At 33.1% G+C, this 24,494-nt stretch overlaps 1 protein-coding gene across 2 annotated transcripts in view; it reads right to left on the bottom strand.

Annotated features, from left to right (window-relative positions):
• Positions 1 to 24,494, bottom strand: part of CRYBG3 (crystallin beta-gamma domain containing 3) — a 63,138-nt gene that overhangs the window by 23,242 nt on the left and 15,402 nt on the right. For both annotated transcript variants that reach the window (XM_087721469.1, XM_087721468.1), the window contains exons 4-13: positions 16,151 to 20,792; positions 15,183 to 15,230; positions 14,672 to 14,787; positions 13,395 to 13,539; positions 11,938 to 12,071; positions 8,923 to 9,037; positions 7,793 to 7,828; positions 7,104 to 7,237; positions 4,562 to 4,688; positions 793 to 935 (exon numbers count right to left, since the gene is read on the bottom strand). In XM_087721469.1, the coding sequence (XP_087577595.1) occupies positions 793 to 935; positions 4,562 to 4,688; positions 7,104 to 7,237; positions 7,793 to 7,828; positions 8,923 to 9,037; positions 11,938 to 12,071; positions 13,395 to 13,539; positions 14,672 to 14,787; positions 15,183 to 15,230; positions 16,151 to 20,792 (5,640 nt within the window). The remainder of the gene's footprint in view (positions 1 to 792; positions 936 to 4,561; positions 4,689 to 7,103; positions 7,238 to 7,792; positions 7,829 to 8,922; positions 9,038 to 11,937; positions 12,072 to 13,394; positions 13,540 to 14,671; positions 14,788 to 15,182; positions 15,231 to 16,150; positions 20,793 to 24,494) is intronic.

The raw sequence follows: 24,494 nt of genomic DNA, 5'->3' as shown, positions 1-24,494 counted from the left end.
CATCGGAGGAGTATTTGGCTCCAAATTTATTCTGCAGCAGGACAACGACCCCCAAACATACAGCCAAAGTCATTAAGAATATCTTCAGCATAAAGAACAAGTAGTAGTACTGGAAGTGATGGCATGCCCCCCCCCCCCCCCCCGAGCCCTGATCTCAACATCATCGAGTGTGTCTGGGTTTACAATGAAGAGACAGAAGGATGTGAGAAAGCCTACATCCACAGTAGATCTGTGTGGTTAGTTCTCCAAGATGTTTGGAACAACCTACCAGCCGAGTTCCTTCAAAAACTATGTGCAAGTGTACCTAGAAATTGCTGCTGTTTTGAAGGCAAAGGGTGGTCACACCAAATATTGATTTGATTTAGATTTCTCTTTTATTCATTCACTGCATTTCGTTCATTTATGAACATAAATGTTTAACACTTCCATTTTTGAAAGTATTCTTTGTTTACAGCATTTTTTCCCACCTGCCTAAAACTTTTGCATAGTACTGTATATATGCTTGTTGATTTATGTGCAGCATCTATATGAAAGGCAAGCCTCACTCCACATCCTAAGTAATCAACTTAGATAGAATGGGGAGTTGAAAAATATTCCTGCTGAAGATCATAACAAACCACTGAATAATTATATCTATATGGTCACTGGAAGTCAAGCTTAACCCACGGCAACTGTACTTTTCATTACTTATACCTTTTTATTTAATTTATTTATGGAGTTAAGATTGAAAATAAATGATAAATAGGAAAATCAGGAAATTCATGCTGCACAAACATTTGAAATTCAACTTACACTCCACTTTTCACATTAACTGATCTTGTCACTAGGCCAAATCCTGCCCATTCCAAATCAGGAATTTCTTGATTTACAGCATCCAATACTTTCCCATTTTCCTCATCAGTTTCGAAAAGTGTTACTTTGGATTCCATAAAATTCTGGAATTTAAAAATTAAATTAGGAACGAACATGTTACTACTAAAACCATCCTTCTGTTTGTAAACTTCAATTAGTCCAAACAGTGCCTAATAGAGCAACAATTTTTGAATCAAGGTACTTCACATCTGCTATCTTAAAGAATGCTACAAAATCCAGCACCCATCACTTCTGGGGAATTGAGATTTCAAGGATCTTCAGGCCAGTTGGATTGGCAAATTTGTGGCTGTTGCTGTGGTCAGCTGCAGTCATATGATTGGGTTTTCCAATACTCCCCTCCAGTTTTCCACAAGCAAAAGCAGTGGGGAAGCTGGCAGGAAGTTGCAAAATACACCTGCTCCCTCTGGGTTTTTTTTGCCCACCCATTCTGTTTATCTGTTTAGGTAAGTAAATATATTTGAAAGGATGACCCAGCAGATCATGGGTTATGTAGTGCATCCACATAATTATTCAGCTAATAAATATAAAGATATTTTCCTCAAATTATTTGATTTGTTCTGGCGAAAATACTGACAGTTTTTGTGTGCATATAATTCAATTCATTATTACAATGTCTCTAGACCCATCCAAAGCTAATATAAATTCATCTATTTAGACAAAGATATAATAAACAAATGACAATAATTTATAGCTGAATAGTGAACATTTAATAGTGCTGCTTTTCTACATACAGTACATTTTAACCTGTTTTCTTTTGTCATAGAATTTAAATAAAAATACTCTGTAATTCCCCCCCCCTTTCCTTAAAATGTTTAAATACAGTTGTGCTTCAAGGTTTGTAAACCAATTTGAATTTTCAATATGCATAAATATGTTTTAAATATACCTGTTTTCTACACCAGTGTTTTTCAACCACTGTGCCGCGGCACACTAGTGTGCCGTGACATAGTGTAAGGTGTGCCGTGGGAAAAACACCCGCTATATAGTCAATATAGGCACAGAGTTAAATTTTTTTAACATTTTCTAATGGTGGTGTGCCTCGTGATTTTTTTCATGAAAAAAGTGTGCCTTTGCACAAAAAGGTTGAAAAACACTGCTCTACACAAGTACTAAAACTAGATAAAGAGAATCCAAATAAACAAATGAGACAAAAACATAATACCTTGTTCATTTATATATTAAGAAAAATGATTCAAAAATACTTATTTGTGCATGGCCAAAGTTGTGAAAATCTAGGATTATTAGTTCATTTGAAAAGAATATTAGACTCAGGTGTTTAAATCAATGGGATTTAATGAGGTGTGATTATGAGGTGTGACTAAAGGAGTATTCTGCCTTATTTAAAGAACAGAATTCTGAGTCTTCACAATCAAATTCTGATGTTCATAGGTATATGGAAGTGTCTTTTGGCTTAAACAAAGGAAATTTCTAAAGACCTCGGAAAACAGCTGTTGATGCTTACTAGGAGTTTGGATTTTGGAGGGTATCATGATTTGGGCTTCCTTCACTGCTTCCAAACTAGGATGGTTTGCCTTCATTGATTAAACTATGAATTCTGAATTGTACCAGAAAGTTCTAGAGCCAAGGTGGCGCAGTGGTTAAATGCAGCACTGCAGGCTACTGCTAGATCAGCAGGTCAGCGGTTCAAATCTCACCGGCTCAGGGTTGACTCAGCCTTCCATCCTTCCGAGGTGGGTAAAATGAGGACCCAGATTGTTGGGGGCAATATGCTGACTCTCTGTAAACCGCTTAGAGAGGCCTGAAAGGCCTATGAAGCGGTATATAAGTCTACTGCTATTGCTATTGCTATTCTACAGAAAAATGTCAGAGTACCCGTGAAGTTCAAGAGAAAGTAGGTCATGCATTAAGACCCCAAATACACAATTTATTCAACTAAAAAAGGTTTAAGTAGAAGAAAGTTAATGTTTTAGAATGGCCAAGTCAAAGTCCTGACTCGTGGGGACTTCATGCAAAAGGAATCCACCAATAACCTTGAGTGAACTCAGAGATATTGAGAAATGAGTGAAATGTTTTTGGAAAGGTTTAGTTTTAGTTATTGCTTCCCATAGTGAGTATACCAATTACGGAAAGCAAAAGTTTGAATACTTTTGTCACACTCAAATATATAGTTATTTTCCTCAATAAATAACTGAATAGTAATTAAAAGTTTGACTCATTTGGTATTTGTTTCCTTTATTGGAATCCAGAAATCAGAACTTTTATATGGAATTTTAAGGTATGTATCATGCATTTATCTATATTTTCCAGAATTTTCTGCTGATTCTGTAACCAGAATATTCAACCAGAAGAAACAACTTTCATTTCTACTTTACAGTTAAATGCTCTGTGACTTTTCATGTCTGCAACCTAATCAAGAAAACTAGAAATAAGCACACATTCATACTTTGACAGTGGTCATAAGCCTGATGTATAACTGAATGCATCAGGCTTATGTATAACTGAATGCATTATACCATCTGGCATTCAAGGGACACAGTACACCTAAACAGCGAAAATGCCAATTGCAGTTTGTACCTGAATGTGTGCATTACTGAAATATTTATAAATTGGAGGCACACCTTGGATGCCCTGTTTTACATATCATGTTACCAATATATACAATGTGGCTTAACTACCCTTTTGCATATCAACTTCCTTGTAACAGAAGCTTAGAATATAAGTGTATTTACCTTACTACTAACTCAATCATTTGTCAGTACCAATTACATTAAAAAAATGTTTCACTGCAGAGGTACATGAATATTTTTAAATTCTAGAATCAGGACTCATTTTGTTTCAAGACAAAAATATATTTTAAATACAGCTGTTACAGCTGAATTTTTAGTCTTTTAAAAGGGAACAGACTGAGGTCAGTCTGGGAGAAACACTATCTGCAATAGATAAGATAATTATGAAGCTTTATATAAAGAGTAATGCATGGGTGGTGGGGTACTGGTTAGGAATGCACACTGAAATTGAAACGTGGTCCCTAAAGTGCGTTTAAAATAAGGTACCAATGAAGTAAAAGTCATTTTTTGCAAACAATAAGGAACATAATATATTTTCCACTTAGACTTTTTCACGAGTGCAGATTTGGTTTTATTTGGATCAACCAAGTGTTTATTTATGGGTTGTGCCAAGAATTGACCAACTGGCTTCTTGCCTGAGTCTGAAATCACAGGTGAGAAAGCGTAACTGGCCCAAAGTCACCAAATCTGTTTCATGCCTGACGTGGGACTAGAACTCATAATGTCTTCTATCCTGGTGACTTAAGCACTATACTCTAACAACAAAAACAACACTGCAAAAACTCTTAGCAGACTATTTTCTCTTTCTTTATTATGTGAATTATTTTAATGGATGCTTTACAGGTTAAACATTATAAGCTCCCATAAACATTTATCAGATGTACTGTATGTAAAAAAAAATGTTACCTTGGATACAATCAAATGTAATGAGCAAAAATAGAGAATGTGCTTTGCAAAGTCAATACTATGAACTTTAAAGTATTTTTTCACTTCCTCAATCTCACTGAATTGACATTTATTTATTTAATGTATGGCATATTATACATGGAATTGAATTGACAATAACAGCTCTCAATTTACTAATACATGTTCAATTCCAAATAAATGGATAAATAAAATGTTGAAAGAATATTGCCTTAAAGAACAAATTAAGTACTTACGGCTTGCAAAAATCTAACCGAGAGCAAAACATTGCTGACTCCACCCCATGATTGCCAATGTTCATATTCTCCCTCCTCTAACAAGTATTGCTGGCCTTTATATCGTTCCTTGTCGTAAGCAACCCATCTACAATGTTGATAACACAATTTTTGACAAAGTTAGAGAATGAATGAATATTACAAATGTATTGATAATCATTAAAGCTTATCATTTGGCACTCCTCCTCTATGGCATACATTTAGCAGCTTCAGATACAAGAGGCAAAATGGAGATTTTGCAGTATCCTTCCCCTGTCATGCCTACCAAGCCATGCCCACAGAACCGGTAGTAAAAAAAATTGAATTTCACCTCTGCTTGACAGGCTATGATTGCACAATGTCTGATCTCAAACAATGCGCCTTGATTTAGAGGTAAAGCAAATTTATCAGTTCTACTTAGAAACATCTTGAGTCACTTTGCACATCTTCTCCAATCAGCCAGAGATTGAAGCTACATAACAATTCCAAAATTTACAGGTGTTTAACATTGGCTATGTTCAACAGATATTACTGAAGGGAATTATTTAAGATCCCTTTTGTACAGAGACTGTCCCTGTGATGGAAGAATAGTTGAATAGTTGAATAGTTGGACTGATAGAGTGCGAGGAAGTGATGTTGAAACTGTTGTCAGCTCATTTCAATAGTTGCTGTACTCATGCAAACATCTTCTCTCAGGCCATTACCCCAGGACTCAGAGGCCTTCAAGCTGGTGTTCCAACTACCTAGATAATTGTGGCACACCCTTGTATTTTCAAGGACATCCAGAGGCAGACTCACCCCACCTAGTCTTTTGAATGCTAAGACAGAGTGAGAAGAGGGTAGGTATAATAGGAGATAGCAAATGACATAAGATAAGGAAGTGGAGTTGACAGATCTGGAGACAGGCAGCTATTACAAGTAGATAAGAGCATTTTCATTGAATTGCCAGGGCTACAAGCTATTGTGATCAGTGTATTCTGGTGGAGTCATACCTGGAGCTTGAAGCTTTTCCTGGAACTCAGCAACAACTAGAAATGGAGCAACCACATCATCCCAACAAGTACAAGAACATTTGAGAAAAAGCAATGGTTATATATTACCTTAAAGACTTTGAGATTTTACTTTGAACTGAGTACTAACAGAATAATTATTAAAGGATTGAATATCAAAGACATAGTTATGTGGCAAGTCACCTTGCAAAGTCATAGAAATGTGGAGTTGACCCTCCTATTGGGTCAAATAGGTAGAGTTCCCCACCTATTGTTGGGGAAGGTGTGTGTTGCAATAAAGCATGAGTATAGATTTGCTGGACTGTGCTAAGTCCTGTCCTTAGAGAGCAAAGAACCCTCACACGGAACACATTATTTTGTATTATTCCCTATACACAGATGCTTGCCAGGAATTATCTGCATTCTTCACTGAATATTCTGATCATCCTGACTTGTTTTATCTTGTTATTATCAGATCAATCTGATTTTATTTCTTTGTCCACAGCTAAGTACTACTCTGTAGTTTGTACAGTACATTATAGTGTAGTCCTTCTTGGATATTTTAGAACATTTTTTTTTCTTTTTTAGCCTAATTGTTATTTTCTTGTCTTATTTGTTGATTTATGACCAAATAAAAAGTGATTGATTGATATCTGTTTTAGTCATTTTCTACTAATTTTTAAAAACAGCAAAAAATGGCTCCTGGGTTTGCTATGTACATGACATATCTTTATTAAAAGATGTTTTAGAACTGTTTCTGGCTATGCACTCATAAACAAACATAGAGAGATACATTCATCAGCAACAAATGAGCCAGATCAAGTAAAACTGCATACAAAATAGAGTTAATTTATAATATTTGGTTATTAAGCTGACTCTCCCTCTCCCTCTTTGTGTGTGTGTGTGTGTGTGTGTGTGTCTGTGTGCATAACCAGAAACCATTCTAAAGCATCTTTTAATAAAGATGTGTAATTTACAAAGCAAACCTTAGAACCATTTTTGCTGTTTTGAAAAATGTGAAGACATATTCCCAGCTTTATGACATGAGAGTGACATATGTAAATTACTCGCATTACACTCCACAAAAGAGGAATAAATTAAGGGACAATAAACCAAGGAACTGTAGACTGATTTAAAGTTGTATCTTACACGAAGTTATCTTTGGCCTCATCCTATGTTTTATCTTTCTATTGTCAATCCAGATAAGATAAACATACTATTAATACAAAATATCCAGTTTTAAAATTCTCTAGGGAAGTCCCTCTTGTACATTCTGCAAACTCCTAAGTTTTGATGAGAATTAAAAAGTTGGTTTTTTTAAAATGATGATACTTCCACTAACTTTTTCATTGAAAACTATCAACTAATACATTTATAAAAGCTTTTGATTAGCAAGTTAAGATATTTATAGTTGATTGGTGTGAGCTTTTATCTATTTTAATGAAATATTTTTTTTAACTGATTCAGTTTTTAGTGGGCAGGTATTTACATATTTTAATATTTGTAATAGTTGTTAATAACAAAATCATACTTACATTCCACCAATGACACGTATTGATCCAATTCCCTGGAAAGTATCAGAATCTTCAAAAAGTATTGGAATGCAATCAGTATTCTCAGACAGTTTTTTACACCATCCTCCAAAGTGTGGACTTTCATATATTATCATCTACAGAAAATGGGAAAATTGATCCTTTAAAATACATTTCTAATCCTCTGTTTATTTGGTAGATTGAATAAAGGTTTAATTATAAAACACGAAAGATTTATATGATTTGAAGAAACTGCAAACTCTGTCTAATCAGCAGCTTCAACTGAGCATTCCATATTTATGATTTCAACCAGAGTTTCTTAAGAGACATTCCATTAGAAGGGAAACAAGAGAATTTTTGTTGGAATACTTCCCACTGCAGAGCTGCCCCCTCAAAAAATAAAAAAATAAAGCAAGAAAAGCAGATGAAGAAAATGTATTTCTGTTGCTCTAGTTACTCTGGATTTATATGATTGTAAGAAAGCATAATTGAAATCAATGACAACTTTATTTGTTGATGCTCTTAAATGTCTGAGGGGAAATATGGATGGAATAGTAAGATTGGTTTAGTCAACACATATCTACTATAATTTGCACTTCTAAAATAAATCTTTAAATATTAGTAGTAAAGAATACCAATTTGTTTTCTTTTACATAAATAGATTCCTCTTCCTAAAAGGATACTGTGCTTACCATAGTATTCATAGGCATCTGCACCTTTAGGCCACCCTAAAGTACAAAATAAAATCAGAAATATGATTACATACTTCCATATTAATACATAGTATATAATGTTAATATAGTGATTCTATGAGATACCTTATAAATCAATCAATCACTGAGTCATTATTTATATTGCTTCTGTTCGCCTTTACTTGTTTTAGGAAACTTGATTGATTTCATGAATAAAAAAAACTTCATCAACATCACGGCCGATTAAATTAATTTGTTCTGTTATAAAGGGCCAATATGCCTAGGAATTTTTTTCTTTTACTTTATAATTCATAGTACCAACAAGACACTTTAGAGTTACTAAATACTAAATATTTATAAGGGTTGAGGCAGTTGAGGTGGGTACATGCAGTTTCTGGAGCAGATATGACTGCTATATGAGCATACAACTACTTATTTTCAAGGCAACAAATTACTGTAGCCATTAATTTGGATAAATCAGAGAAACTTTTGAAGTTTTGTTTGCAATAACAATTTCAATTTAGTCAAGTTGTACCTGAGATTTTCTAGTCAAATCAAAATAAACTGAGCTAAACTAGTTAGGTATCAGGGAGGTCTACTACTATTACTAATTTTTCCCATGGAACTGGTACTTTTTAAGAATCATGAATGCAAAATTTATAATGACACAATATTGATATTTTTTGAAAGTGACAAAATATATTCATACGTAAGGAAATATATTAGTAGCAATCCAAAATAATTTTACAGATATAAATTTCTATTATAGAAAATAACTAATGTCTATATGGATTCAACTACAATAATAAGAGTATCAAACCACTATAACTTCTTCAATCCTGATTTAGCATTTAGCATCCTATAACTAAAGGTGATAATGACAATTATTTATTTTTTCTTCAGTATTTCTGAAGCAATATCTTCTAAGTCAAACATAATTCCCTTTGTCAAGTCACCAGAAGTTTGAATTTAACAGACACAGATTCTTCATCAAAAGGTTAATAGCTTATTTCTGAACTCATAATAATATGACAAAATAAATATGAATGTTCAAGCATGGGCACATTCAGATTCAGATTCAAAATGCCTGTAGCAATTTAAATTGGTTATAGGCATTAATAACTCCTTACCATTTTCAATGGTCGAAAAGATTTTACAGCAGTGGCTGAAAGTTTACATGGGCCTTGATTTTCTTCTAATACTGTTCTTTCTCCTTTGTAATCAGTATCTGAATAAGCAAGCCATCTATTAAAATGAAGAATTAGCCTATTAACATGATAATTAATGTGCAACTTTATTCATGTATCTTGGATTAGTACACATTATTGAAGAAGCATATGATCTTTTAAAATATGGTATTTCATTTTACTATCATAGATTATAGTCACATCACACAAGTAGGCAACATTTTTGAATGCATGGGTACATTTGGAATTTTAAAAAGTATAAACGTTGGCGAGGAGCCAACGCCATGACGATATGGACATGCGGTCTCGATGCCCCAAGACCGCTGCTGATACTTTTGCCGCTGGATGGTCCAATCAGACCTAAACTGTCCCAGAGAGATGGTGAACAGGAAGAATATGTCTTGCTGATCTCAGGGACACCGCAAAGTCCCTGATCGATCCAAGAGAACTTCTTCAAGCCGGCAACAAAAAGTTCAGCCCCAGGCTGATGAAGTTGAGACAGCTCCGGAACGGAAGGGAAGTGGAAAAAGAAAGTGTGTCCATCTGGTGAGGAAATGTTTACTGTTTTGGAAAAGACTGCCCAAATTTTTTTAAAAAGTTAAATGAAATCCGAAAGCAGAAGAAAACAAGTGGTGAAATTAACCTATACTGAATTGCTTTGGATAGTGTGTTTCTTTTTCTTTGTAATTCTACTTTGTGAATTGAAGTGCTTGCAACTTTTTTTTTCTTTTTAAAGAGAACGGATCAGTTTTTCTTCTTCTATTTTTTATTTTTATTTTTTAATCTATGGATTAAAGTCTTCTTTATTTTAACAAGGACTTTTATTTCTTGCTATTAATTCCATTTAAGAACTTTGTTTCTTTTAAGTTTGAAATAACATTAGAGAGTGGGAAGGAATACTGCCACTTGGAGGCTGGAGGCTTGAGTTTTTGAAACAATGCACTTTCCCTTTTCCTTTTGATCTCACTGACTTTGTATCTTGAGGCTCTGCAACTTGTTTATAGAAAGTGATAAGAAGTAAGGGCACGAATTGTTTATACAGGTGCACTTTGAGAGTCTTATTGGCAGTGGGAGAGAAAAAGTAACAGAACCTTCTTTTTTGAAGATCATAAATGAATTTGTGTTTAAGCTAATTTAATATAAGAAGATTTGAAAGCCAGAGTGGCAGTATCTACCAGCTTGCCAAAAAGCAACAATATTCAAAAGAAACATTAACTTTGCAAAACACCCTGGCCGGAATTCAAAATTTATTAGAAATAACAGAGAGAATCGAGAAGAAGATGGAAAAATTAGAGTTTATAACAGCAAAAAATGATGGGGTCAGAGGCCTAAAAATTGAAGAGGAAAATGATTACAAAGACAAGACAACTGATTACTTTACCAGTGGAGTGAACGTGGTTGAAAGTGGGAAAAGGGGAGTATGGAAAAGGGAATTAGATCGACAGGAACTCTACCCCGGATTTCAAGGCATGGAAGAAGAAAAAAAAGAGAAAAAAACGATGGATTTAAGGAGAGAAAACTTTTCAGAAGCGTGATTGACAACCAAAGATAAACTGATTAAAATAGCAGATTTGGGGGGGGGGGCATTGAGATTACTTAAGTGATGCTTCAAGCAACAAGGTGCGGAGAGATCCAAAAAATTTTTTATTAGGGAAATAAATAGAAGATCAATTCCACAAATGACAAAAGAAATAAGACTGTATTATTATTGGAAGGATACAGGCTGATATGTGAAAGTTGATAATGAAAAAATAGTTAATTTTAGTAATTAGTGATTAGTAATTTAGTAACCTCTAGAGTGCTATGTTAAATAAATAATTGATAAGGATAATATGGTACATACATGTGTTGGTTTGATGAGAGGAAATTTGATATAATTAGCAAATGAATTTCTGTTAATAATAACTATAGCAATAACAATGAAATGAAAAGGGATATAGTTAACAATATATATATGTACTGGTTTAATAAAAGGAATTGGGATATAAATAGAAAACAGCGATTTGGAAAGGAGGATTAGAAACCTTCATTGTTATTGCTATAGTTATTAATAATAACTATAGCAATAACAATGAAATGAAAAGGGATATAGTTAACAATATATATATGTACTGGTTTAATAAAAGGAATTGGGATATAAATAGAAAACAGCGATTTGGAAAGGAGGATTAGAAACCTTGTTATCAAACATAATTAATTTTTACTTAGAACATGCTATAAAGGGGTAATGTTATTGGATGATATTAGAAATAATTAATGAAATGCTACTATGTGGTTGTGTTTTTAATTTTGGTCTATTTCATATAATTAGCAAATTAATTTCTATTAATAAATAACAATTATAATAATAACAATTAAATGACAAGGGATATAGTTAACAATATATATTTATATATATATTTGTCTGGATGGTCTCTTGTGACAAGCCGATAGACAGAGAAAGGAAGCAGTAGGCTTCCTCCCACATTTGGGCATACTAGAGGTTTGACACTAAATACATACATACATACATACATACATACATACATACATACATACATATGTACTAATATGTTGATAATAAAATATATAAAGATTTTTGATTTAAAATATACACTGTGATATGAACTATAAGTAATGACTGTGGAAGAGATGGACGAAAGTTATTTGTAACCAATCGACGCATTTCTACAATATGTAACAAAATATGATTTTTTTTAAAAAAAACCTTAATTTCAGTCAAACTTTTCATTTTATAGTATTTTGATAACTTCAGAAAAAGTCTAGGAAAGCTGTTATTTGATAAATAGAACTGTATCTTGTGGATAACAATCATCTGATACCCATAAATTTAATTTTATGAGAAATTTTTCTTTGAAGATGTAGCAAGATAACAATTATTTTGGTTACTTTTTTGCATGATGAGTAAATAGCTATTGTTGACCTTTATTTATATAAGTAAAATAAATATTTACTTACACTCCTGCTTTCACAGAGATGATCGGATTTTCAACTTCCAACTCATCTAAATTAGCTATGCCAGCCTGAATGCAGATTGGAAAATGACTTGTACTATTGTCTGAGTAAAGTTCAATTTCAGCAATACTACAATCCTGTAAAGCAAATTAAACCAGAATAAAACAAAACAGATAAGTATCAGTTTTGCAGGAAGCATGGCTAAATATGCTAAACCTTCTTTATTGTAAGGTTATATTAACAGAACCTTGCAAGTCTGAAAGTATATTTCTCTCTTTATTAACACTGATTAAATGAGCATTAAAAACTTGCAAAAGTGAAATATACAAATACAACTTCTTAAAATAGTTGATGAATTTAGAATATAATATATCCGGTTAGTTAAAGGTATCTTAGAAGTAGGATAAGCATACATCTAAGTACACAAGTCTTCATAAATAGGATTGTATTTACAGTTTTTAAGAACTTTTTATGACAATAACTTTTCTAGACTGGAAACCACTTCATCATTATTATTAATTATATCACTTGTTTTGTTTTCTTACTCTCAAAGAGAAAGAAAGGAAACAATAGTTCTGTTTACTGTTAAGGTAACTCCAAATTGCTAAATAATGTAAGTTGCTTGTAACACTACATTTTGGTTATTATTGTGAATTGATTTATTTAAAGTTGATATAGTCATCTGAAGTTTCTCTTCAGCAGAAATTTTTAGAGGCTGCTTCATATTTTAAGAACCAATTTATCTTTTTTAAAAATTTGGCATTTAAAAAAAGCAAAGGTAGCACTTTATGGTTATACTTTAATTCACAAAATAACCTTTTGGATTCTTTAGAGTTAATAAAGATAGGCAAAAAGGCCTAATGAGAGTTGAATTTCAATGCCTGCAATTTGCTCTCACATTAAAATTTCAACATTAGCTACTCACTTCCCTCTTTTTCAACAATATTTTTGCTATTTTTACGGTTGTATTTTGCTGTATTTTCAAAGATACCATTTGACCACATAAGCAGCACAATCTGTAGTCAAGTCTCATGTACATAGTACGTACTAGTTTAGCATTCTTTAATTGTCAAACAGCAAACAAATGGTAATACAGTGGTGTTTGTAACCTTTGACCTCACTCTGCTATTATCATTGTAATGCCACTCATGCACACTTTTAAAAGGTTGGTAAACATTTGGTTTGATAATAAGCAAAATAAAATATGATAAATAAAGCTTGATATAGGAAAGATAAACCTGGGGCACACAAAAAATTACAAGAGTTATCAAAAGTGTAAGAAAAATAGCTGAATCTTTGATAATTTCAATTTTAATGCTCTGGGCAGGGAAACAAATAATAAAACATTGAGGAAAGATAAAGTAGAGTGACAGGAAAATATATGTAAGGATACCCATTTGGTAGCTACTAGTAGCATCTGATTTTCACAAGAATAGAAGTATTCATTATAATTGTTATACCTTCATTATATGTCTGATGGAACCAATTGTGAAATTTCCTTGAGCTTTCTCTCTGTGAAGATTCAAGATGTCAGTCAGCATCCTTTCTCCTTCTTCTAGAACATATTTCTGACCTTGAAATGTTGGTTTCTCATATAAAATCCAGCTACATTAATGAATATATCAATATCAATATGCCACTCACATTGCAAGCACAGCACCAATACTAACAAGGATCCATGTTTACCATGATAATTATCTGCAGCTTTTCATATGTGTAGAATGAGCATACATACTCACTGATGTATAATATGAACAATGTTTTTTTCCAACAAGAGATTTACATTGCACACTGCTGCAAGAAAAACACCTGCCACTTAGCTACATTATTTTCATTTGTTAAACATATATGTCTTATTTTAAAGATTTTAAAAATCAATAAGGAAAAAAACATTGCCTTTTTTCTTTTTTGTTTGTTTGTTTCATAAGGATGGTTAATTTCCCCAACAGACCATTTTCAAATACTTTAGCCTGTCATTCAGAATGGGCAGGGGGATATACATTGTTTTTCTAATGTTAGAATATGATAGGCTGGCAACAATGGTCACAAAAAACAATTTCACTCTAACATAGTTTTAGGGATACAATAGAAATAAATGATTTAGTGTTTGTCACTTAATTTTCTGTACTTTGTCTACTTCCCAACATTGCTTGGAAAGCTTACATAATTACGTATCATGAAAATTCTTGCAAGGATTGTTTATACTTGTCATTTGACTTCGCACCAGTGACTCTTCCTAATCCACCACATATGTTTGTTGTGGCAAAACTGGAGGCAGGATCATTATGCATGCTGCTTTGAATTGCACAAAATAAAGGTGGGATATAAAACTGACAATAAATAAATATTATATATTTCTGATATCACAATTATTATATACTGTCTGGAAATTACTTTAAACTGGGTTTTTTGCACATTAATTCATAATATTTCCACATCTATATGCATATTCATCGAGGTGTTATGTCTCTAGTCTTATTCCTAATAAAATATATTTTCTATATTTTTTTGTTTTTTTGTTATGAATATATTCTACTGACAAATACTGATTTCTGTAAAGTATACATTTATTTATCTTGCGTTTCAGCCTTAAAGCTCTGACAAAATATTCAAACTAAGGAAAATGAAAAGTATTACTTACTGATAAGTATTATATGGCAAAATTACAGTGAATAAACTTTGCATAGTGTGATGATATTAGTCAAATGTGATTCCTGCTATGATACATTTTTCTTACCATCCTCTAACAACTCTGATTGATGCTTCTCTTGAAAACACCCAGATGGTAGCATCTATCACATCACGATAAATTTCTAGTTTATTTGTGTTCCCATGAAAATCACAAATAATCATCTGCAATGACATGCAATAATGCAATAATGTAAAACAAATTTGGTACATTCATTTTTTATTCCTCTTATATCAATGTTATTGTGCTCTTGATGCAAACATAATGTATTTGCATTACATAATTATTAAGCTAGTTTTGATGACTTGAATTTTATGGGTCTAGCCGACCAGGCTAGCTTATTTAGGTCATAAAATGAAATCATTACAAGAATACTGTCTCAAACCTATCAACCTCCTTATTGCATTTCATTGTTGTAGCAGATAACTAGGTTAGTTATATCAAGGAAAATAGACTTCCTTTCTGTACTTGTCCCTCATTTATTCCTCACTTTTGAAAAATGTTTATGACAAAGCAGACAATACTGAAATTTTATTGTTTTATATAAAATCACACTCACTTTTCCTGGTCTTGGATTGCACTTGAGTATGTTCCTATCAACAGGACACTATAATCAGAAAAAAAGAAATAATTTTAATACTACAATAAGCCAAGAAAAGATATTTTAAACAACGTGTTATGAAGCAAATCTTAGCATTTTTAAGTAAAGGTGTATAAGTATGCTAACAAACCATTTCTGAAAACCCCAAATACACAAGTTAAACTTGTAGAAAAATACATTTTGTGATTTCATTCAAAACTATCAGCAGAGTATTCTGAGTCAGTTCTTACAATTCCTATTAAAATATAAAAGGCTGTGTACAATATTACTTTCCTCATATTATTCATCAGAAGAAGATATGGACTATTATGTTTTAAGCAGATTTAGAAATGTAAGCATGCATGCTCATTTATCAAACATTATTGCAAGAAACAGATATCAGTCTGCCTGATAATAAAGTGATGGTGCATCAGCTAAGAATGTTCACTCTTCTCACACTTATAACTCATTTATGAAATAACGTTTCCTCATATCCTACCTAAAATCCCAGGGAAAAAAAGGGTAAAAAGAAAAGTATTTTTCAATTCAAATTCTGCCTAGTATATTGTAGACTGTACAATATATAGAGTGTATATTGGATACAGTACATTGAAAGAGTACCATATTATGAACCAAATTCTCACAGTAAATTAAGCAGAATTAATAGATTCAGAATTTTGTTTATATGGATAATCTATCTCCATAATATATTTAGCTTAAAGATGTGTGTGTATAGAAGAAATTGTACCCTCTGACTATCATTAAGTGATGTACCTTATGATTCTTGATGAATGTATCTTGTCTTTTTATGTATAGAGAGCATATGCACCAAAGACAAATTCCTTGTGTGTCCAATCACACTTGGCCAATAAAGAAGTCTATTTATCTATTAAATGAAATGTATAGCTTAGGTTCCTACTGTGTATAAATTTAGTGAAAAGAATTACCTTTTGACAGGTTACCAATTTCAGCAGCTTTGTAGATTTAGATGGAAGATCAGCTGGCAAGATCCTGCTTCCAAGCGTACTTCCTTTTTCAACTAAATAACTTAAGTCAGGCAGATTTTCAGAATATGTATCCTTTAAAAAAGGCTTCATGCTAGGGTCAGATTTTTGAATAAAATGAACTGCAAACGTTGAACTCAAAGCTGAGGTCTCTTCTGAATGAAGTACTTCCTTAGAAATAAGTTGTTTAGAAAAGTCTTTTGGGAATTCAGTATTTTTATTGTCTTGCCAAATATTGGAAATAGAGGTTTCTTTTTCTTCCTCTTGATTTTTTCCTTCATAAAGTTTGTCTTCTTGTTCATTTTCATTACAACGATTACTAGACTTCAACTTTTCAGATACTGATTGCAAAAGTGATAAGATAGATAAAGATTGGTTTTCTCTTGGTGATCCACTATAGTGATTTCTTGGTGAAATATCAGTAGAAGGCAAGTCCTCTTGGGAACCATCATCTTCATATATAGGAGACAAAGAAAAGGGGTAAATCCTATATCGCTTTGCTTCCACAGTCATGAAAGATTCTGAACAAGTATCACCCAGCATCTCATTCAACTGCTTGCTTTCATCATAAGAAGGAAAGAGGTCCTCTTTGAATCTGGACGTTTCATACATCTTATGAGTGTCATCTAAGGATAAATCAGGATAAGATAAGGTATTCATTATTTCTTCTCCTGAAAATGAATAATTTTCATCTTGAAGACTATCTTCATTCAAAATATTAAAGGAAGAATTGTGTTCCCAATGTTCTGGTGTAGGAAAGGCAAAACAATTTGGGGATTTGTTTTCATTTTCACTGTCAACATCCAGATAATATTCCTTAAGTACATTATCTGCTATTAAACATGGTTCCTTGTTTACTGCTTCTCCAAGGACAAAACCAATGTCTGATGAGTTGTTCAACAGAAATGATTCAGATATACTAAAAAGGGCATTGAACTTAGTATCTTGTTGTATTATATCTTCGTTTCCCATTTTGCTACTGCCCCATTCACTATTTATTTCATAATATTTTTCATGTGGTTCCTTTCCTTCAGCAGTAATAGCTTTGCTTTTTCTTATCTCATTTTTTTGGAAATCATTCTCTACATTATGTCCAGGTGAACATAAATAAGTAAATTCATCTTGATATTTATCAGAAAAGCTACCGTCTGCATTAATGTTTGAGCTAAAGGGTAGCACGTTTCTTGTTAAAACTGAGCATGCTGACAATTGCTTATAGGTCATAACAGCTTCTCCTTTTACTAAATTACACTGATTCTCACATGTCCAGCTACTAGTCATATCACCAACAATTGCCCTATTTGTTGCACAATCATCATTTTTATTGTATTTGGCATTATTCATTTTGTCACGACAAGAATTTAGTTTAGTTATGTCATCATACCATTCTTCACAAACTGTTTGGCTTGAACATACATTCTTTGGTATAATTTCTCCAGAAACCTCTTTACTCTCTTCTTTGAAGTTAAAAGGAACCAAGTCATTTGTTACATCCTCAACAGTTATCTTCTGCTCTTCAACTGGGGATACTGGACTTAGGCTTAATGGTATTTCAATTATTTCAGGAAGCTTAATTGGTAATTCTGCATCAGTTATAGGTATCTCTGATGCTTCAGTGTAACACATAATATTTGTATTTTGGGAAAAATCCTTACTTAAATGTTCCTCATATGGCACAACTGCTGGATTTTGTTTGGCTGTTTTAATAACATTGTCAGTTATTTCTTTTGGTTTTACTAATACTGAATTGTGTAAATCAGTTTTATCAGTGATATTCAATGGTTCCTTTTCATTCTGAGTATCATTGTCAAATTTAAGTCCAGAGAACTTTGTGATATAATTCACATTACAGGGCTTTAATGAAGAGTTCCTTGATTGTATTTTTTTAGATTCTGACAGCATTCTTCTAATTGTATCATCTTTTTGAAAACTGGGACTTTCATTATACGTAGTGTCATTATTTTGACAGGTGGAAGCTGTTTGTTTTGATCTAATTTCTTCTATTGCTAAATGAAGAACTTCATCTACTATTTCATCAGCCTTTTTAAACAAAAGTGTTAAGTTTTGAGATTTAATTTGCAGTTGCTTTCCTGTTTCAACATTTTTCAATGGTTCCTTAAAAAACTGGTTGTTTGATTTAGGAAATAAAGCAGTAATTGCTTGTTTATCCATTCCAGTAGCAATTTTTGAAGGCGTAGCCACAAGGAAATGAGAATTCTGCCCTGAGGGAGTTGTATGAATTTCTCTGCTCTGCTGGGTATTAAGAGGCATTTCTGATGCTATCTTTGAAGAATCTTTAGTTTCCACATAATAGGTAACTGAGGCCATTAATGGAGGTGAATAAGTAACATCTGATATTGATTCAGAAGATACACTACTTAATTTATCTTTAGATGACAATTTTAAAGTATATTTTTCAGAATTTAAAGGAAGAGAATTGATTTTGTCCAAAACAGCCTCTATTGTTTCACAGGCAGGAGAATGAAGGTCTGAGGTATCTTTAAAAGAACTTGTAGGAATAGCAGATTTAGATGCATGTACATTGTCAGATGTAAAATCAGGAAAGGTCTCTCTTATGGGAATGGATTCAGAATCCACTGAAGAAGAACTAGTCAAATATTTTGTTTCATTTGAATGTGGCAAAATCTTTTTTCCAGTGTTATCTCTGTCATTAGTATCAGGGATAATATGGGATTTAAAGTTATTTCCAAATTCCGGAAACAAATGTGACTTTAAGACAGCTTTAGAATTTTCAGACACAGAATCAGAGTAGCATATTTCACTAACGTATGTCTCTGCAGAATTTATTGCAGTGGTGACTCTTGCAGACGGCAACACATGTTCCTGTTCATCAGGCAAAAAACATGAATCCTTCAAAAAATTCTGATCTTTGGAATGAGATGCAGATTTAGCCATAGTATCCAAATGAATGTTATCTTCAAAGATATTAGCATTATGGATCAAAGCAGGTAAGAGAGAACAAGAATTATCTGGTGGTGAGTTAATTTTTTCAGGTTTCACAGGTAGAGAACTATGGGCCAAGCACTCATTTTCAGAAGAAATAATAGACAGACAAGAGAGTTCTTTATTTTCAGGAGGCCTGACATGATTTCTTATGCTTCTGAGCATTGAATTGCTTTTCTCAGAAATAATTGGAGTTTTAATTGCATCATTTTTTATAGTTTTAAGAGATGACACATCTATATCCTTTACATGCCTTGTGTTTTCCAGTTCAAAGAGCTTATTTTGTTTCTCAAGAGGAGATGAACAAATATTTAAGCTGGTTAACGGTTGGATCAGAGTTTTATTCTCATCTCTCTTGGCAGGATGACAGTCATTTTCAGCTTCAAGATTTTGAGGGACATTATCTGCATCTGTTTTGAAGGAGTCGACATGCGTATATTCAGTATTTAACAAAGAAATGTTGGCCTTATTTTCCTCTGTACCATTAGAGAAAACTGCGCCAAGTTCCACAACAGGTATTCCAACATTCTCCTCAATTACTTTGCTAGCCCCAATATTAGCCATTATGGAGATCCTAGAATTATTTTGTAGATCTCTAAGTAATAATGGCTCAGTGGTTTTTTTATTCCCTAGGCCACTCTTGCTGCATAAGTGCAAGGCAGACCCATTTTCTGTGGAAAGGGCTGACATTTCTGATTTGAAAACTAATGGCAATTCTTCTGTATCTGCTGGTTTATGGAGAAGCAATTGAGAATGATTTTCAGTCGTCATATCTGTATTTAAATCTTTATTACTGTTTGTTCCATTATTTACTTGATCACCACAGTTATAGTTATTCATGTACAATGATGGATTAACTGATTCTAATCTGAACTGATCCTCAGTCCAAGAATATTTATCTTCTAACAATTGATGATCATTATTAGTTGACTCTACTTTGAGGTAAGATGAAAACTCATTTTGTATTGCCTCTTTTGTTTCTGTGTTAGAAAAAACAGATAATTGTGTTTCTTTTTTAGAACAAACAGTAGTAGCATTGTTTGACTGTGGCTGCATGTGTATTTCTTTTAATGCTTTTCTCTTTTCATCTAATCTACTGTTTTCTGAATTGATTCTTGCAGAATCTATATTTTCGTAGCTAAAACTGACCTGATTTGGCAGCAATGCTGGTGGCTCTAACAAAAGTTTTCTATTAATTTCTGTTTTGTCTGAAAGTGATACACATTTTACAGACTCAAGTTCTTCAATGCAGTTTTTGATGGTTTTAATTTCTCTCAAAGTGGTAATTTTGTTCTTTACTTCATTGTGCTCACAATCACCCTGAACATCTTCCTTCTGATTCATTTTAGATAAAAGCTTGTTTTCTTGTGAATTTTGTTTGTCATCTTTAGTTTCAGATTTTCCATTCTGCAGTAATGAGTCTGGTTCTTTTGTAGTTTCTGAGCTTAAAGTATTTATGATTTCCTCTTTTTTGCTTTTCACAAGAAAGTTGCTAATACTGGTTCTGGTTACTGTTTCTTGTTCCAAGTCTGCTTGTTTCTTAAGCAACTCCTTAATTCTTGCAGAACCTCGGTAGGTTGCATAAGTAATTGAATGTGCCGGGAGTTCACTTTCTGTTTTTCTGGAATAAAAACATTGTTAATGGCATATTAACAAATGTTTCTAGCCACATATAAATATGCCTACTACTCAAATCGTTAACCTGTGTTATATAGAGAGGGTATGATATTAAAAGTGTAAGTTGTGCAATACATTTAATAGTTATCTATACAATAGTTGCAGAATTACCGGGGAAAAAAACAATTTTCAGATTATTAAGGTCAAATCCCTGATCTAAGGAAGATTCCTCTTGAAATACATGTATTTGTGTATTAGAAATCTTTGCCTTACACCCCACAGGAGAAGTGACAAAATGCCACTTTAAAAGTGGGATAACTAAGATGATTTTTGGTTGTCTTGAGTGAATGCTGGATATGAGGCAAAAGCAATGTCATGGGAAAATGACTGAAAAATAAGGCATGTTTGTGCAATAGGTATGTGCAGATAAGGAAGAATCTTTGGAAAGGTTTCTCTCCATGGGAATAACTACATCATTATGCTAACATGAATTATAACAGCCAATGCTATTATTAAAATGATGGCAGTTATAGCAAAACATCTGGAAGGTATTACAGTTAGTCCTCAACTTATAAACATAATTGAACCCAAAATTTCCACTGCTAAGCAAGACAGTTGTTAAGTAAGTCATGCTCTTTTTTTACAACCTTTTTGCCACAGTTGTTAGCAAATCATTGCTTGCTGTTAAGTGAATCATGCAGTTGTTAAGCAAATCTGATTTCTCCCATTAACTTTGCTTGCCAGAAGTATCAGTGCAAATGTCATAGACACATGACAGTTACCAAGCATCTACATTTTGATCATGTGGCCAAGATGATGCAACAGTCTTAAGTGTGAACAACTGTCATAAGTCACCTTTTTCATTGTCACTATAACTTTGAACAATCACTAAAGAAATGGTTGTTTAGTAGACAAATGGACTACCTGTATAAAGGCTGTTTTACTTTATAAAACTATGTACAAAATCCTCACATGCACCATTTTTAAAAATATGGGAACAGAAAATGCAAAAGCTAAGTATCAGTTACTTGATGTTGTGGTTTAAAACAACAGTTTATTATTAGACTTTAAAATAGTTTGAACATTTCTTTCTTTTGGAGCAGTAAGTAGGATTTGAACAAATATAAACCTACTTTCCGCTCATGTATTTTTGATTAAGTGATTTTATTAAAAAAATATGATGGCTATATTGAAGGCTATGTGCCAATAAACTGTTATTTGCAATTCAGTGAAGCTCGGTGCACACATGCATGGATAACTTTTAGCATGCTTCCTCTGTAACATAATGTTCTATGATTTAAACTGAATATAACTTTGCCTCAATTGAAAAGCATTGTTAAAGCAATGTACCTATAGTATTTGATTTGTAATACAGACATTAGTAAGCATAAATGAGATGTAAGCACATGTTATATAAATGAAATTAAAGAAAGCTATTGACTGTAAAATCAGGTATGTAGGTCACATATTCAGCTACTGTTGGGATGTACAATAAAATGCCTATGTCTCATTAAGAAAGATGTATGAGTCAGGTATTACAACCTATAAAAAGTGATATTCTGTCATGGATTATATATAATTGGTATAATCTCTGCCTTAAATGTATTTTATATAACTACAAGTGAATAGAGACTAAATGAATCTAAAATAAATACAAATTCTCTTGCACTTAACAGCCCGCATAATGCTAATGGAAGCTATAATAATGTTGCCAGGAGAGATTATTCTGATGCCATCCTTATTCTTTTTTGAGGGTGGGGGAGAGAAGCAGCTTATATATTTCAATAGTTCCATCTGGTATTTCAGAGCTCCCGAGATGTTTGATAAACACTTTAATCCTAACAGCTTTCACTGAAATAAAACATCTAACATTTGAGCGGAAAAAAGAAGATAATACTTTATAATATAGTATTGGCATGTTTGCTTTTATGTTTACAGAATTTAGTTCGAAGTCTATAAACCACTTTGTTTTAAGATATATTTTAAAAATTGAAATAGTAAATAGAGAAAATTTAGCTCAAATTAAGCTCTTTATTTCTGTTGTAACTTATAGAATATTTTTATGACAGCTACATCTACCTGTTAACTAACCTTACAAAAATGCATAAAGAACTGTTTGCCATAAAAAAAATTAAAAAATGCCATAATATATTTCTAAGTCATATACTTTATTAAATACTGTTGAAAAATTGTGCCATTACTGCCCAAGACAAGAAGTCATTTCAACACCAGTAGTTCTCAGTTAATGACCATTTGTTCAGCAACTTTTTGAAGTTAAGGCACTGAATGACTGGTACTTATAACTGGTCCTCAGAGTTCCAGCCATCCAAGAATCCCTGCAGTCACATGATTCTGGTACTTGGCAACCAGGTCCTACTTATAATGTTTGGGTTATCCCATAGTCACATGATCATCATTTGTGATCTTCCCTGCTGACTGATGCCTAGCCCAAGAATGATATAGTGTACTTCCCTTCTGGCAGTGGCCATCCTCTTGGCCACATCCTCTCTTGTTTGGCAGTAGTCAACCATAGCCAAATCACCCTTGTGCACACGCTCCCTCACCTGGCAAAAATCACCCATGGTTTAGCATGCTGATGCTGTGTCACAGGAGGCCTTTGTGCTTCTTCCTCCCCTAGAACTACTCCCAGCCTTGTTGCGCCCATGCTACAACAATCACTTACCCACTCACATGTTTACAAACTACCTGGACTTGCAACTTCCTACTGGCTTCCCCACTGAGTTTGCTTATTGGACTCTGGCAGGAAGTTGTGAGAATGTCTTCATTTAATGACCGGTAATCTTTGTTTAATGACACCAATGGCTAGGATTGCCATTGCTAAATGATGTGGGCATGAGATGTCATGCTTATGATCCCATTACTGAGTCACAGAAATTCCAATCCCAATTATTGTCATTAAGTGAGCACTACTTGAAAGCACAAAAGAGACAGATCTGAAAGATATTCAAAACTGGTCATTCAAAACACTGTACTGCATTTTCTAAACTGTAATAAACTGTGAATCTATCTGCATAAAACAAGCCACTCACATTTCTCTACACATTTTCCTTATGCAAAAGGCATACATGAAGAAAACTCCATGGAAAGCTATGCTCATATCCAGGGTCCATGTTTGTGAAACATAAAAGAGTGACCCTGGACATGATCAAATATGTTCCAATCTCTGTAGAGTGATTTTCTACTGAATAACCATTCTGTTTTCATGTTCTCTCATGTTCCTGCTGTTACGAAGATGCTTTTTTGTTTCCTGTAAATGGGAAACTCTGTTTTGCAATAGTAAGTGATGTTGCAGAAGTAGCTGCGTTTGTGTAAACCTACCTATGAAACACAGTTTGCTCTAAAGATTAATATACTGGACTAAGATTGAGAAGATCTGAGTTTTAGCCTTGCCTAAATTTTAGCAGTTGTCCTGGGCCAGTTATTTTTTCTTAGCTCTAAAGTGGCAAGGGCAAATCATTTCCAAAATTGTTCCCTAAAAACGGTTATGAATTTGCTGATGTAGTATGTAAGAGTCAAGACTCACTAAATGCATAAAGAAACAAACATTTGTGTAGGTATTAATTTCCAGCTTCAGGATAAAAAGACCATATTAGTCCAGCATTTTGCTTTTTACAGTGACTAAACCAGATAGTAGTATTTATCTCTGCCGAATTTATGTGATTCGCCTTCACTAAAGCTAGTTCTG

This window comes from Thamnophis sirtalis, unplaced genomic scaffold (assembly GCF_051295495.1).
Source record: "Thamnophis sirtalis isolate CommonGarterSnake01/CBP01778 unplaced genomic scaffold, rThaSir2_p1.2 scaffold_8, whole genome shotgun sequence".
Classification (NCBI taxonomy): domain Eukaryota; kingdom Metazoa; phylum Chordata; class Lepidosauria; order Squamata; family Natricidae; genus Thamnophis; species Thamnophis sirtalis.
Note: the sequence above shows the minus strand (reverse complement) of the source record. Positions and strands in the feature narration are given on the sequence as shown.